Source organism: Hippopotamus amphibius, chromosome 3 (genome assembly GCF_030028045.1).
Source record: "Hippopotamus amphibius kiboko isolate mHipAmp2 chromosome 3, mHipAmp2.hap2, whole genome shotgun sequence".
Taxonomy (NCBI): domain Eukaryota; kingdom Metazoa; phylum Chordata; class Mammalia; order Artiodactyla; family Hippopotamidae; genus Hippopotamus; species Hippopotamus amphibius.
Window position 1 is genome coordinate 141,864,774 of NC_080188.1, and position 17,038 is coordinate 141,881,811.

The window sequence follows — 17,038 nt, forward strand, 5'->3', positions numbered from 1 at the left end:
TGAAGATCAAAATTACAATGAGGTATCACCTTACACTGGTCAGAATGGCCATCATTAATTAGTCTACAAACAATAAATGCTAGAGAGGGTGTGGAGAAAAGGGAACCCTCCTCCACTGTTGATGGGAATGTAAATTTGTGCAGCCACTATGGAAAACTGTATGGAGGTTCCTTAAAAAACTAAAAATAGAACTACCATATGATTCAGCAATCCCACTCCTGGACATATATCTTGAGAAAACCATGGTTTGAAAGGATACACACACCCCAATGTTCATTGCAGCATTGTTTACAATAGCCAAGTAGGGAAGCAACCTAAATGTTCATCAACAGAGGAATGGATAAAGAAGATATGCTACATATATACAATAAAATATTACTCCAGTAAAAGAATGAAATAACACCATTTGCAGCAACATGGGTGGACCTAGAGATTATCATACTAAGCGAAGTAAGACAGAGAAAGACAAATATCATATGATATCACTTGCATGCAGAATCTAAAAAAAATGATACAAATAAACTTATTTACAAAGCAGAAACAGACTCACAGACTTAGCGAATGAACTTATTGTTATGGGGAGAGGAGGTGGAGGGTGGGGAGGAAGGATAGATTGGGAGTTTGGGATCGACATATGCACATTGTTATATTTAAAATGAATAACAAACAAGAACCTACTGCATAGCCCAGGGAACCCTGCTCAGTATTCTGTAATAAACTAAATGGAGAAAGAACTTGAAAAAGAATAGATACATGTATACATATAACTGGATCACTTTGCTATACACCTAAAACTAACACAACATTGTTAATCAGCTACACTCTAATATAAAATTAAAAAATTTTCAATTAAAAAAATTAAGTAAATAAATAGAAGTGGGGAAAAAGATTTATTCAAGTTAAATTTTTATCAATTTTTAAAGCAATGGACACTGAAAATAAATTTTTAAATTAAAAAAAAGAAAGGTATCTGAAAAATTCAAAATATCTGGAAACTAGATAACCTGTTTCTAAATAACAAATGTGTCAAAAAAGAAAAAAAAAGAAATAAGAAGGGGAATTAAAAGTATTTTGAACTAAATGAAAATGAAAATATAAAATTTAAAAATTTATGGAATGCAGCTAACCAAGATTGCAGAGGGGAAATTCTTAGCACCATATGCCTACATTAGAATAGAGAAAAGTTCTCAAATCAATGACCTTAGCTTCCACCTTAAGAAAGTAGAGAAAGAAGAGAAAATAAAACCAGAAGTAAGAAAAGGAGAGGAAATAATGAATATCAGAACAAAATCCAATAAAACTAGAAAGGAGAAAAACATTAAGGGAAAACAATGAAGCCCAAAGCAAATTCTCTGAGAAGACTGGGGGAGAAATAAGAGAAGAGACACAAATGACCAATATAAGGAATGAGAGAAATAATATCACTAAAGATTCTATGGGTATTAAAAGAATAAAAAGTGACATCATAAAAAACTTTATGCCAATAAATGTGACAACTTAAATAGACAAATTTATTGAAAGACAAATTACCAAAACTCAGGAAGAAATCGATAACCTGAATATTTTATATTTAGCAAAGAAGTTGAATTTGTAGTTAAAAACCATCTTGCAAAGAAAACTCCAGATCCACAAAGAAAACTCCAGACTGAAATGATCTAGCAAACATTTAAGAAAGAAATTATACTAATTCTATACAAATTCTTCCAGAAATGTGTGGATGAGGGAATACTTGCCAACTCATTCTATGAGGCTGGCATTTTTCTGACACCAAAATCACATAAAGACATTACGAGAAAATAAAAACAAAAACAAAAACTACGGATCAATGTCCCTCAAGAACAGTGATGAAAAAATTTAATCAAGTTTAGCAAATCAAATAGTATACTAAATAAAAAGAATAATATACCGTGGCCATGTGGAATTTATCCAGAAGTGCAATATCAATTTCACATTTGAAAATCAACCAATGTAACTTACATCAACAGATGAAAAAAAAATAACCACATGATTATTTTAGTAGATACGGCAAAAGCACTAGACAAAATTCAACATCCGTTTCTAATAAAAACTCTCGGAAAATTAGGACTAGAAAGGAAACTTCCTCCACCTGCTAAAGAACATCTATGAAAAATCTACACCTAATATCATACTCAATGGTGAAATGCTGAATGATTTCCCTGAAAGACCAAGAAAAAGACAAGGATATGCACTGTTATTTCTTCTGTTCAACATTGCTTTGGCTAGAATAGAATAAAGAGTCCAGAAATAGATCCACACATGTACGGTCAAATGATTTTTGACAAAGGTTCAAATTCAATTCAGTGGAGAAGTGATAAACTTCAACAGATGGTGTTGGAAAAATTGGTGACATATGCAAAAAAAAGAACTTTATATATATCTCATACATATAAAAGCTAATTCAAAACAGATCGTAGGACTACATGTAAAACTTAAAACTATGAAACTAGAAAAAATCTTTGTACCTTGGGTTAAGCAAAGATTTCTTAATTGTAAGATGACCTGTAAATGAAAAAAAAAAAAGATAAATTAAGTATTTCTGCTCTTTGAAAGACACTTAAGAGAATAGATAAGCCACAGACGGAGAGAAAATATTTGCAAATTACATATCTGTTAAAAGACTTGTATTCAGAATTTAAAGGAATACTCAAAACTTAGTTAAAAAGCAGACAACCAAATTAAAATAATAATAGCAGATTTGAGTAGTCATTTCACTAAAGAAGCACAGATGGGAAGGATGCACATCAAAGGATGATCAAGATATAGTCATAAAAGAGGGATAAATTAAAACTGCAATGAGATACCACTGCACTCCCATTAAAATGTCTAAAATTAAAAAGACTGACCATACAATGTACTATTAAAGATGTGAAGCAACTGGAACTCTCATGTATTGCCAGAGGGAATGTGAAATGATACAGCAGCTTTGGAAAATAATTCGGCAGAAGATGTGTGTTTGAGTCCTAAAAATTCAAACACACATCTACCATATGATCCAGTCATTCCACAGCTTAGTGTTTACCTAAGAGCAATGAAAGCAAATATCCATTCAAAGACTTGTATATGAATGTTGATAGCACCTTTATCTGCAATTGCCAAAAACTGGAAACAACCCAAATGTCTACCAAAAGGTGAATGAATAAGAAGATGGTGGTATATTTGTACAATGGAACAGTGTTCATCACTAAGAGGAATCAACCATTGATACATGCAACAACATGGATCAATTGCAAATAATTTTGCTTAATGAAAGATGCCAAACAACAAAAGAGTACGTACTAAATGGTTCCACTTACATAAAATTAGAAAATACAAACTTGACAGAATGCAGATCAGTTGTTGCCTTTGAACAAGCAAGTGGGATCTAGGAGCAGGTTTGAGCAATTACAAAAGGACACGAGGAAACTTTTGGAGGGAATAAATCCTTTTTTTTAATTGCAGTAATGTTTTTATGGGTATATACATATATAATAACTTACCAAATTATATACTTTATGTTGCATATTGCTTATATCTCCATAAAGCTGTTAGCAAACAAACAAAAGTCATGTAAAACCTACCTTCTCTAGAACTAAAGACATCTGTACCTGAAACTTATGTTGAGGGCTTTTCTCTTTCTTGCTACACCATTCCCCCAGCTCTTTGCAAATGCCTCCAAGTCTGATCTTTTACCAATATACTCTCCAGCTTAGTAATAGCTCTTCCACTGCACTGAACAATGCATTTGATAGCCTAAAGGTACTTGATATTTGGTCAACTGATTAAAATTATCTATGTCCTTTATTCATAGTTTACAAAGGCCTCTCTTAAACACTATATAAACTCTGGGTCAACGTAATCATAATATTTTATATGACTAAACTGTCAGCAGAGAGTTAAACATTCAGAAAACTTTATATTTCCAGAATCGGGCAGGAAGAGGAAATTGGAAATAGCAATGTTATAGAAGGAACAAGTGATCAAATAAAAACCTTTAACTCTTTTCCTTAATACAGAGGATACTGCAAAAAATAGAAGTACAAAGTATGATAAACCTGGAAGTCATTGCCTCCTGCCTTGTCCCTCTGAATTTCTACCCAGGGTCTTGCAAAGAGACAAAAGTAAAATTGCTCAGGTAACTTAGACCCTACTTTATCCTATGGCTTTCTTTTATGTGTATTATTACTTTTAGTGGCAACTTATTTCAACAAAATTTATATATTGTTTGATTGATTGATTGATTGGCTGCGTTGGGTCTTCATTGCTGCTCGCGGGCTTTCTCTAGTTGTGGCGAGCAGGGGCTACTCTTCATAGTGGCATATGGGCTTCTCATTGCTGTTGCTTATCTTGTGGAGCACGGGCTTTAGGTGCATGGGCTTCAGTAGTTGCAGCACGTGGGCTCAGTAGTTGTGGCTCATGGGCTTTAGAACACAGGCTCAGTAGTTGTGGCACATGGGCTTAGGTGCTCTGCAACATGTAGGAATCTTCCCAGACCAGGGATCAAACCCGTGTCCCCTGCATTGGCAGGCAGATTCTTAATCACTGCACCACCAGGGAAGTCCCCAAATTTATATTTTTAATAGATTTTTTATGTTTTATTTAAATTCAGTAAAACAAAGAGTAAGTGATATAGTATTTGGCTTCCTGATTTTCATCTCTATTAATAAGAATTATTCCTATTATTCCAGGATATAGCAATTTATATTATTTTATTTAATCCTTACAGAATGCAAATGAGTTAGGTGTTTCCTAGTTGTTATACTTCATTTTGTTTAGCTAATAAGTTACTAAAGATGGGGGACTTCTGGTTTTCTAGCAAAATTAATGAAGTCAATAATTAACAGGCTTTTAAATAGTAATATAATTTACTCAGCAAACATCAAAATAATGTAACCTACATTAAAAAATCTATTAAATTTAAATTTGTTAAAAGTTTAACTGATAAACCTCAGTACCAAGTAAATAATTTTTACACTGACCCAACCTTTGGGGAAAATCACAAGGCTCAATAACTCTATACACTCCCTCACCTTCTCCTAAGTATATGCGCTTATTCACACGCTTGAAAGTTCACCCAGAACTGATGCCTAAGTCACACTGTCCAACAGATGCCTTCTAGCTACACATACTGATTCAACAGTTCAGCAAAGCCTGCTGGGGAGGCCCTTCAGGCTAGCTTACCTCTTGAGTTGGGACGATCTCTTGGTTCCCCCTAAAACTACATACATAAAGCAGTGCCTTGCCCTCCCATGGCTGATATAGATAGAACTGTGGAGGCTGAGGAGATATGAAAGCAATATCTCAAACAATATGATCAAAAATGCCACATAAATGTCCTAAATATGCATCTGCGTGATGATGCATCTTTCCAAAATCAAGCATTATTCTTAATCCACCTCTCCTCAAAAGTCACAAGCCTGGTGGTTGACTATGAAGTTGTCTGTTTACTTAAAGAAACCAAGCATCTGTGTAGGTTTACTAGAAAATCCTTTTACATCCTTCCTTGCTTCACTCCAGAGCCCTAGAATTGAAATCCTGAGCCCCACAATTAGACTAGTGAGCCTAGGACTGGTAGTTCCTCAGGGCCTCTTCCAAGTGGTTTATGAGGCTTACTATCTCCACTTCCAGTTTAGCATCCTCTTATCTGAGTTTAATGTCCATCAGATTTAGAAATCCTTGGATTTGGGGGAGGGTGCTCTGGGTCTTGGTTTTGTGACTTGTTATTCAGTTCTCAATTGTGAGATCAAAGCAGGTCTAGTACTAGCACTGTGTGCAATAGCAGTAGTAGGGACTTTCAAAGGTAGATTGGGACAGTTGGGTGAGAGAATCTAAAGTTGTAGTAAGGGAACTAAGAGGATTACAACCAAAGACAAAGTCCAAAGGATACAAATAGAGGATAAGCATCAAGGTTTTTAGCCAAGAGAGTTAGATCGCATTTCACAAAGGGAGCCCTATCATTTGGTGTATTCTACTGTCATATCTATACCTCTGTTACTGAGTCCAAACTGGTACTGCTCACTGCACAATAGGCCAATAAATCAACAGACAGGGTGTGGGGCAAGGAATAGTGACTTTATTTGAAAAGCCAGCAGACCAAGAAGATGGTGGACTAGTGTCCAAACGAACCATCTTACCGGAGTTAGAATTCAGGCTTCTTATACATTAAAAGAGGATGGGGAGTGTGGTTGGTTGTTGCAAACTTATTGGTGATGAAATCCTTAGTTCTTGCAGCTATCCAGGTAGGTCTGGCCACAAGGTTCCTGTAAACCTCCAACAAGACAACTGTTATTTTCTGTTCTGTAACTTTTTATCTCTATATGAATGGAAATGTGTTATACCTTTAAAGATCAAGCCTGGGAGACCGAATATGGAGAAAGGGCTAGTATGTATATTTCAGGCTATAGGCAACATTCTTTTACTGTTTGAGACAAAGGTACAAAGCCAGAATGACTAAGCATAGGCAATGGAGGGCAAAGGCTCCTCTACAGGAACAGATCCAATATGGAGTCAGGTTTGTTCTTCTTTGCTACACCTTCACATGACAGAAACTTCTAACGTTATCTCTGTTTCACTAGGAATTGCTCCTTCTACAACTTTTTAATAAAATATTTTGTTGAGTAAACAAATATCCAAAAGAGAATATTCTCTCTTCCAATGATTTTTTTAATTCAACAATTTATATAATTAAATCTGGCTTTCTCAAAGTAAAGCAAACTATTTATAATATTCAGTTCACCTCACCAAGCCTTAGTGACCCTCCCTTATCTTTCTTTCATAGCTTTCCAAAAATACTATCCCTCACCCCTCTGCCCAGCAGGAGGGAGCCTGGTAGTCATCAGTTTTCACTCAGACCTCAGTCCTTTCCTATTGACCAGACGGAGCTGTGCTCAATTCCTTTAATGGGGATGCAGAAAAGCTTTTATCGCCAATAGTGACTACTTTCTGTATTTTAGAGAATGGCATACATACACACACACACGTACACACACACACACACACACACACACACACACAGGAAATTTGTATATATACATATACATGTACAAAAGGAGGAAATGTGGTTCATTCATCTCTCTTAACTGAGAGAGCCATAATATTGTGATTTTGTTCACATTTTATGGTCCATGGATATTCCTCTAACTTTAAAAAGAGTTGATTGTTCGAATTGTAGTTGCTGTACCTCAATCATGGACATATAGGCCTATTTTTCTCTTCCCACTACTTGATCCTCCTCTGAGAGAGAAAAGTCCAAACCCTTGAGTGACCCTGCCTTTCTTACCCGATCCTTTCCTTCATCTTCTACAAATCATGCTTGTTTCTGATCTGAGCAAAGTCATTTCCAAAGCTGACGTTCACAATAATTTCTAGTATTTAAATAGCTGAAATGGGGTAAAATCACTTCTCCCTGACTTGCCCCCAGAGCTGACCTATTCAGATAAAAATGATTTAATTGCTTTAAAAATCAGATAAAAAGTATATAATTCAGTTTGAATTGCAGTCATCTTAGAAGCAACATAGTTGTAAAATATAATTTTTAATATTTTTAATGGAGGAAGAGGCCCACAACAGCAAAGGTGCCTGGCACCCACAAAAATCATGTGCCCCTGCCTGGCCCTGGAGCTTCCCTCAGGATGTCTGGGTTCAGCTGTCTTTCTTCTGTTGATATAATTAAGGCCTGAGAACATGACTGTCCTTTTGGTTTCAGAGTGTAGGACAAACCTTATCGCCACCCTTGCTGACTGACTTTGTGTTGAGTCTCCTGATGAAACTCTCTTCACCTGATGAAACAACTGCATCTGAGGCAGCAACCATACTAAAATTGACTCTGGAATATTATCCCCATAAGGTCACCATGGTAAGATACTTGACAATGAGCAGGGGAGCATAGAGTGTATTCTCTAATGGGCTCTTACTGCCTTTGTTACATGCCTACTTCTTTTCATATATATTTCTTGCCATTGTTCCTTATGTCACGTCAATAAAATTAGGCTTTTCGTGTGAAATATTTCAAGCATACAGAAAAGTTTCAAAATAATGTAATGAACATTCACCCACCTATCATACCAAGTTGTAACATTTGGCTACACTTGCTTCAAATTTTAAAGAAATACATTAACAACAATAAAATAGTACAATTATAATTGAAATCCCCTCTGCAACAATTAAGGAAAGTTTTAAGAACTCTCAGTTTGCTGAAGGGCTGGCCACATAATTTATGGGGCCCAGTGCAAACTGAAATGTGGGGCTTCTTACTCAAAACATAGTAAAAAAGTACTATTAGATGTACAAACATTTTTTGCCCCTCTCCCTCTCTCTCAATTTGTCATGGTGTTGTTATTTTCTAAGTAAAAAGAAAAAAAAAAACTAAAATTTTAAAGTAGTAGCATAAATTTTGCCATCCATCTTTCTATTGTGCAATGCCAGTTATAGATGCAAATATAAGAGCACACAATTTAACAAAATACTACAATTCATATTTCACGTTTTGTACATACATATGCATTTTATGCTTAGAAGAAGAGTCGTAAACACTACACAAAACTAACTTAATTGTCTCTATTTCACTTCTTGTCATGCACACATTCTATTAACACTCTCTGTCTTCATGAGTAAGGAAAGGTTGAAAGGAAAAGAATTTATTGATTACTACATCTTTAAATGCAGCATGCTCTTCTTTCCTTCTGCGTCATCATTTTCAGCCTAAGTGATTGAGGCATCAATAAATGTTTATCTTATACCTGCTTTGGTTTCCCACTGAACTCCTACACATCACGGGTCCACTGGAATTCTGTGTACTTAGGGCACTGTGAATGCTGCCTCTGAATGGGGCTGCAGGAACCACAGCTGACTCATATGTTGCCACACACACACAGCCTCCATTGTCCCATGGAACTTCATTTACAAAACACAAGCTTGAGGAAAAACTTATCTAAAATTTTAATATGATGACAGCAGAGCTTTACACAAAGTGAGGAACCTTCTGAGTGCAGAACCTTGTGTAAATGCATAAGTCACATGCCCATGAAGCCAGCCCTGATGAAGACATAAGGGCTGAACTCCCAGCTCCCTCTCCTGACATAGCAGTGCTATGTGATTGTAGATAAACTGAGTGCTTGCACTCAAATTCAGAGAGCAGGAAAGGGGAAGTAATGCTTCTTATGCTTCTACAGAGAGGAGCATTCCAAAAGGCAAGCAGACGAAGGGGAAAGCTGGGGGACAACTGTCATTTCCTTAACAAAATAAAGATCTCTCATGCAGTGAGAAAAGGAGCCTAGGTAAAGCCATATCAGGTCCTGGAGAGAAAGAGAAGCTAAATAGATGTGTAAAACTAGCCTGTGCTACAATGAAATCATTAAATATGGAGGAAAAAACTGAACAAAAATGGGGTTCAGCAACTTATTTCCCCAACCTAGCTCCCACAAACAATTGAACTACTGAATAGAGTGGAGTCTTGGCTTCAACAGGGTTAGGTCCTAAGGTCAGTTATAATGAAAAATTGTATTAAAATTACCCTGAGAATCTTCTAAATTGTAAATATAGTTTGTGGGCTTACAATTTCTAAATAACCCTAACACAGCATGTCTATCCTTGAGGACTGAAGGAAATCATCATTTCTACAATTGAGCATACAGTAACATAGCTGGCTTGGTTTAGAGGCATGCTGTATTTAAAGTAGGAGGAGGAGGATGAGAAGAACAAGCTCTAAACCCAATAGTTATGAGATCTGTGGAGAAGAACAATGGTTTATGTCTCCCATTTCATATTCACCTTGGAGCGTATGTGGTAGGATGAATGTTTTAAGCTAAACACTTCATTTTGTTTGTTTAGAGTAGAGAGTTGTGCACACAATTCAGTTGTATATGAGGCAACTGCAATGGAATCTAAATTCACATAAACCAACTTTTCAACTTATGATCTCTGAGAAGTACTTTCAAAATAAGAAATGAGGTGATCTGGGTAGATTACATTTAATATTGAATATACAACCATTGGTTTGAGAAAAATCCCAGGTCTAGCTAAAACTCTCATTCAAAAATGATGAGGGATTGGAAACAAGATGGTGGAGTAGAAAGACTCGAGTTCACCTCCTCGCACAAGTACACTAAGATCACAATTGTTGAACAACCATCAACAAAAAAGACTGGAACCTACCAAAAAAGATATTCTACATCCAAAGACACAAAGAAGAAACCACAATAAGATGGCAGGATGGGCACACTAGCGATATAATCAAATCCCATACCACCCAGGTGGGTGACCCACAAACTGGAGAATAATCATGTCACAGAAGTTCTCCCACAGGAGTGAGAGCTCTAAGCCCCATGCCAGCCTCCCCAGCATCAGGAGGAGGAGCCCCAGAGTATTTTGCTTTGAAGGAGGGTAATGAGGCTTGACTAAAGGAGCTCCACAGGACTGGGGGAAACAGAGACTCCATTCTTGGAGGGCACACACAAGTTCTTGTGCACACCGGGACCCAGGGCAAAAGCAGTGATTTCATAGGATCCTGGGCCAGACCTACGTGCTGGTCTTGGAGGGTCTCCTGGAAAGGCAGAGAGCAGCCATGGCTCTCTCTGGGGTCATAAAAGCTGGTAGTGGACATATCAAGGAGAGTTCATCTACATGAACTCTGGCTGGAGGATGATATCTTGCTTGGGTCCTTGGCACTGAGACCTGGCCCCACCCAACAGCCTGTAGGCTCCAGTGCTGGGATTCCTCAGGCCAAACAACGAAGAGGGCAGGAACATAGGCACACCCATCAACATACAGGCTGCCTAAAGACTTCCTGAGCCCATAGCCACCAACAGACACACCCCTTGACATGGCCTGCCCACAAGAGGACTAAGACCCAGCTCCACCCACCAGAGGGCAAGCACTGGCCCCTCTCATCAGGAAGCCTGCACAAGCCTCCTAATCAGCCACACCCACCAGAAGCAGATGCCAGAACCAAGAAAATTATGATCCCACAGCCTGCAGAACTGAGTATGCAAACACAGGTCAGAACCTACCCTGGGACCAGCAAGTCCCTGGACATCAGGTGATAAAAGGGGAGTGTACTGCTATGACACAAAGGACATCCCCTACAGAGGGACACTTCTCCAAGGTCAAGAAACATAACTAACATACTACATACATTCAAATACAAATAAAAAAAATTTTTTTTAAAAAGAGATGGCAAAAGAATATATCCCAGACAAAAGAAAAAGATAAAACCCCAGAACAACAACTAAGTGAAGTGGAGATAGGCAATCTACCTGAGAAAGAGTTCAGAGTAATGAACATAAAGATGATCCAAGGACTTGGGAAAAGAATGGATGCAGAGTGAGAAGTTATGAGAAATTTTTATCAGTGAGTTAGAAAATAAGAATACAATAACAGAAATGAAAAATACACTAGAAGGAATCAATAGAATAAATGAGGCAGAAGAATGAATCAGTAAGCTGGAAGACAGAGTGGTGGAAATCACTGCTGCAGAACAGAATAAAGAAAATAGAATGAAAAGAAATGAGGACAGTTTAAAAGACCTCTGGGACAAGGTCAAATGTACCAACATTCACATTATAGAGGTCCCAGAAGTACAAGAGGGAGAGAAAGGGCTTGAGAAAACATTTGAAGAGATAATGGCTGAAAACTTCCCTAACATAGGAATGGAAACATTCACCCAAGTTCAGGAAGTGCAGAGACTCCCATATAGAATTAACCCAAAGAAGAACACACCTAGACACATAGTAGTCAAACTTACAAATATTTAAGACAGAGAAAACATTAAAAGTAACAAGGGGAAAGCAACAAATAACACATAAGGGAATCCCCATAAGGTTATCAGCTGATTTGTCAGCAAAAATTCTGCAGGCCAGAAGGGGGTGGCATGATATATTTAAAGTGATGAAAGGAGAAAACCTACCCAGCAAGGCTCTCACTCAGACTTGATAGAGAAATCAAAAGCTTTACAGACAAGCAAATGCTAAAAGAATTAAGCACAACCAAACAGCTTTACAATAAATGCTAAAGGAACTTCTCTAAGTGGAAAAGAAAAGCCCACAACTAGAAACAAAATTATGAAAGTGGGAGCCCATCAGTAAAGGCAAAATTACAGTACATGTAGGAAATTACCAACACACAAATAAGATATCAAAATCAGTAATCATGAGAAGAGGAAAATACAAATGCAGGATATTTAAAATGCATTTGAAATTAAGAGATAAGGAGCTTAAAACAATTATACACAGAGAGAGAGAGAGGGAGGGAGGGAGGGATAGATTGCTATATCAAAATCTCATGGTAACTGCAAACCAAAAATCTGTAATAGATATACATACAAAAAAGAAAAAGGAATCCAAATACAACACTAAATATAGTCATCAAGTCACAAGAAAGAGAACAAAAGAGGAAAGAGTGAAAAAAAAGGCTTACAAAAAAAATCCAAAACAATTAACAAAATGGCAATAAGAACATACATATTTATAATTACCTTAAATGTAGATGGGCTAAGTGCTCCAACTGAGTGGCATAGATTGGCTGAATGGATACAAAAACAAGACCCATATATATGCTGTCTACAAGAGAACCACTTCAGATCTAGAGACACATACAGACTGAAAGTGAGGGGATGGAAAAAGATGTTCCATGCAAATGGAAATCAAAATAGAGCTGGAGTAGCAATGCTCATACCAGACAAAATAGACTTTAATATAAAGACTGTTACCAGAGACAAAGAAGGACACTACGTAATGATCAAGGGATCAATCCAAGAAGAAGAAATAACGATTGCAAATTTATATGCTCCCAACATACTAACACCTCAATATATAAGGCAAACATTATCAGATATAAAAGGAGAAATTAATAGTAACACAATAATAGTGTGGGAATTTAACATGCCACTTACATCAATGGACAGATCATCTAGACAGAAAATCAACACGGAAACAAAGGTCTTAAATGACACATTAGACCAGATGGACTTAACTGATATACATGGAACATTCCATCCAAAAGCAGCAGAATACACATTCTTTTCAAGTACACATGGAACATTCTCCAGGATAGATCACATGCTGGGCCACAAAGCAAGCATCAATACATTTAAGAAAATTGAAATCATATCAAGCATCTTTTCCACCCACAATGCTATGAAATTAGAAACCACTATAAGAAAAAAACTGTAAAAAACATGTGGAGGCTAAACAATATGCTACTATACAACCAGTGGATCACCGAAGAAATCAAAGAGGAAATCAAGAAATACCTAGAGACAAATGAAAATGAAAACAACAATCCCAAACCTCTGAAACACAGCAAAAGCAGTTCTAAGACGGAAGTTTATAGCAATACAAGCTTACTTCAGAAAACAAGAAAAATCTCAAATAAACAACCTAAACTTGCACCTAAAGCAACTAGAGAAAGAAGAACAAACTAAATCCAAAGTTAGTAGATGGAAAGAAATCATAAAGATCAGAGCAGAAACAAATGAAATAGAGACCAAGAAAGCAATAGAAAAGATTAATGAATATAAAAGCTGGTTCTTTGAAAAGATTTTTAAAAATGATAAAACTTTAGCCAGACTCATCAAGAAGAAAAGAGAGAGGGATTAATTCAATAAGAATAGTAATGAGAAAGGAGAAGCTACAACTGACACCACAGAAATACAAAGGACCATAAAAGACTACTACAAGTAACTATACACCAATAAATGGACAACCTAGAATAAATGGCCAGACTCTTAGAAAGGTAAACTCTCTCCCAAAACTGAACCAGGAAGAAATAGATATTATGAACAGACCAATTACAAATACTGAAATTGAAACTGTCATTTAAAAACTCCCAACAAACAAAATTCCCAGACCAGATGGCTTCATAGGTAAATTCTACCAAACATTTAGAGAAAACATCTATACTTCTGAAACTGTTCCAAAAAAATTTCAGAGGAGGGAACACTTCAGAACTCATTCCATGATGCCATCATCACCCTAATACAAAAAACAGACAAAGACACCACAAAAGAGAAAACTGCAGGCCAATATTAATGATGAACATACATGCAAAAATCGTTAACAAAATACTAGCAAACTGAATCCAACAGTACATTAAAAGGATCATACACCATTGTCAAGTGGGATTTATCCCAGGTATGCAAAGATTTTCAATATCTGCAAATGAATCATAATGTAATATAACATCAAAAATTGAAAAATAAAACCATATGATCATCTCAATAGAGGCAGAATAAGTTTTGACAAAATTCAACATCCGTTTATGATAAAAACTCTTCAGAAAGTGGGCATAGAGGGAGCATATCTCAACATAATAAAAGCCGTATATGACAAACCCACGGCTAACATCATACACGATGGTGAAAAGTTGAAAGCATTTCCTCTACGATCAAGACAATGATGTCTACTCCCTCCACTTTTATTAAACATAATTTGGGAAGTCCTAGCCAAAAGAAGAAAAAGAAATAAAGGGAATCCAAATTGGAAAAGAAGAAGTAAAACTGTCACTGTTTGCAGATGACATGATACTATACATAGCAAATTCTAAAGATGCTACCAGAAAACTACTAAAGCTCATTAATGAATTTGGTAAAGTTGCAGGATATGAAATTAATAAACAGAAAACTTTTGCATTTCTATACACTAACCATAAAAGATCAGAAAGAGAAATTAAGGAAACAATCTCATTTACCATCTCATCAAAAAGAATAAAATAAATCTACCTAAGGAGGCAAAAGACCTGTACTCCAAAGACGCTGATGAAGGAAACTGAGGATGATACAAAGAGATGGAAAGATACACCATGTTCTTGGATTGAAGGAATCAATATTGTTAAAATGACTATACTACCCAAGGCAATGTACAGATTCAATGCAATCCCTATCAAATTACCAATGGCATTTTTCTTAGAATGAGAACAAAAAATTATAAAATTTGTATGGTAACACAAAAGATTCTGAATAGTCAAAAAAATCTTGAGAAAGAAGAAAGGAGCTGGAGGAATCATACTCCTTACCTTCAGACTATACTACAAAACTACTGTGATCAAAACGGTATGGTACTGGCACAAAGACAGACATATAGATCAATGGAATAGGATAGAAAGCCCAGAAATAAACCCACACACCCATGGTTAGTTAATGTATGACAAAGGAGACAAGAATATAGAATGGACAAAAGGCAATTTCGTCAACAAGTTGTGCTGAGAAAAGTGGACAGCTACCATGTAAAAGAACGAAATTAGAATATTCTTTAACACTATACACAAAAATAAACTCAAAATGGATTAAAAACCTGAATGTAAGACCAGATACTATAAAATTCTCAGAGGAAAACATACACAGAACACTCTTTGACATAAATCTCAGCAATACCTTTTCAGATCTGTCTACTAGAGTAATGGAAATAAAAACAAAAATAAACAAATGAGACCTAATTAAACTGAAAAGCTTTTGCACAGGAAAGGAAACCATAAGCAGAACAAAATACAACCTACAGAATGGAAGAAAATATTGGCATATGATGCAACCAACAAGAGATTCATTTACAAAATATACAAACAACTCATATAATTCAATATCAAAAAAAACCCCAAATAACCCAATCAAAAAAATGGGCAGAAGATCTAAATAGACATTTCTCCAAAGAAGACATACATATGGCCAACAGGCACATGAAAAGATGCTTTATAATAATCACTAATTATTAGAGAAATTCAAGTGAAAACTACAATAAGGTATCACCTCATACCAGTCAGAATGGCCATCATCAAAACATCTACAAATAATAAATGCTGGAGAATGTGTGGAGAAAAAGGAACCCTCCTACACCATTGGTGGGAATGTAAATTGGTACAGCAACTATGAAGAACAGCATTGAGTTTCCTTAAAAAGCTAAAAATAGACTTACCATATGATCCAATGATTCCACTTTTCTGGGCATACATTCAGAGAATACTATAATTCCAAAAGAATCATGCACCCCAATGTTCATTGCAGCACTATTGACAATAATCAAAATGTGGAAACAACATAAATGTCCACTGACAGATGAATGGAAGAAGAGGTGCAGCATGTATATACAATGGAATATTACTCAGCCATAAAAACTAATGAAATAATGCCCTTTGCAGCAACACAGATTATCATACTAAGTGAAGTGAGCCAGACAAGAAAGACAAGTGTCATATGACATCACTTATATGCAGAATCTAAAAAAGAAAAGAAAAGATACAAATGAACTTATTTGCAAAGCTGAAAGTGGCTCACAAGCATAGAAAGCAAACTCATGGTTAGCAGAAAGGAAGCTGGGGGAGGAATAAATTAGGAGGTTGTGATAAACATATACATACTATTATATATAAAATAGATAATCAACAAGGGCCTACTGTATAGCACAGGGAACTATACTCAATATTTGCTAATAACCTATAAGGAAAAAGAATCTGAAAAAATATATATATATACATATACATAAAAGAATATATATAAAATATTATATTTTATATAATATTAAATTAAATACATAAATGCATTTACAAGATTATTATTCAGTGTTTACCATTCTAAGCCATTCCCTCAACACATAGTTCACTCCTTCAAAATATAGATTCACGTCTTCTTTAATTGTCAAACTTTTTGGAAGTATATTGTTCCATTGTTATTCTGTTACATTAATTTGACTTTCTTTGTAAAGGACTTGAATGATATGTATGCTTTCTAAATTGAGCTTATATGTTTTATATAATAAAGTCTACCCACCCATAGTAAACTTAAAAAAAAGGGGGGTATTCTCCCACTATCCATAAATGCATAGGTTGGGAGGCAACCAGGATGGCAGAAAAGGAGGGCCCTGAGCTCACCTACTCCAACAGGCACACCAAAGTTACAAAATTACAACTATTTACAGAGCAACTATTGATGAGAAAGACCAGAAAACTAGCAGAAAAACATCTACAACTAAAGGTATAAAGAAGGAAGCATAAGGAAACGAGTAGGAAGGTCAGAGACATTATAGTTAAGATCCACACCACCAAGTAGGTGATCCACAAA

General features: G+C 36.0%; 1 protein-coding gene across 1 annotated transcript in view; it reads left to right on the forward strand.

Annotated features, from left to right (window-relative positions):
• The window catches only part of MROH9 (maestro heat like repeat family member 9), a 198,207-nt gene that overhangs the window by 153,734 nt on the left and 27,435 nt on the right, over positions 1 to 17,038 (forward strand). The window contains exons 7-8 of the mRNA XM_057727196.1: positions 4,014 to 4,132; positions 7,703 to 7,852. Coding sequence (XP_057583179.1) covers positions 4,014 to 4,132; positions 7,703 to 7,852 — 269 coding nt within the window. The remainder of the gene's footprint in view (positions 1 to 4,013; positions 4,133 to 7,702; positions 7,853 to 17,038) is intronic.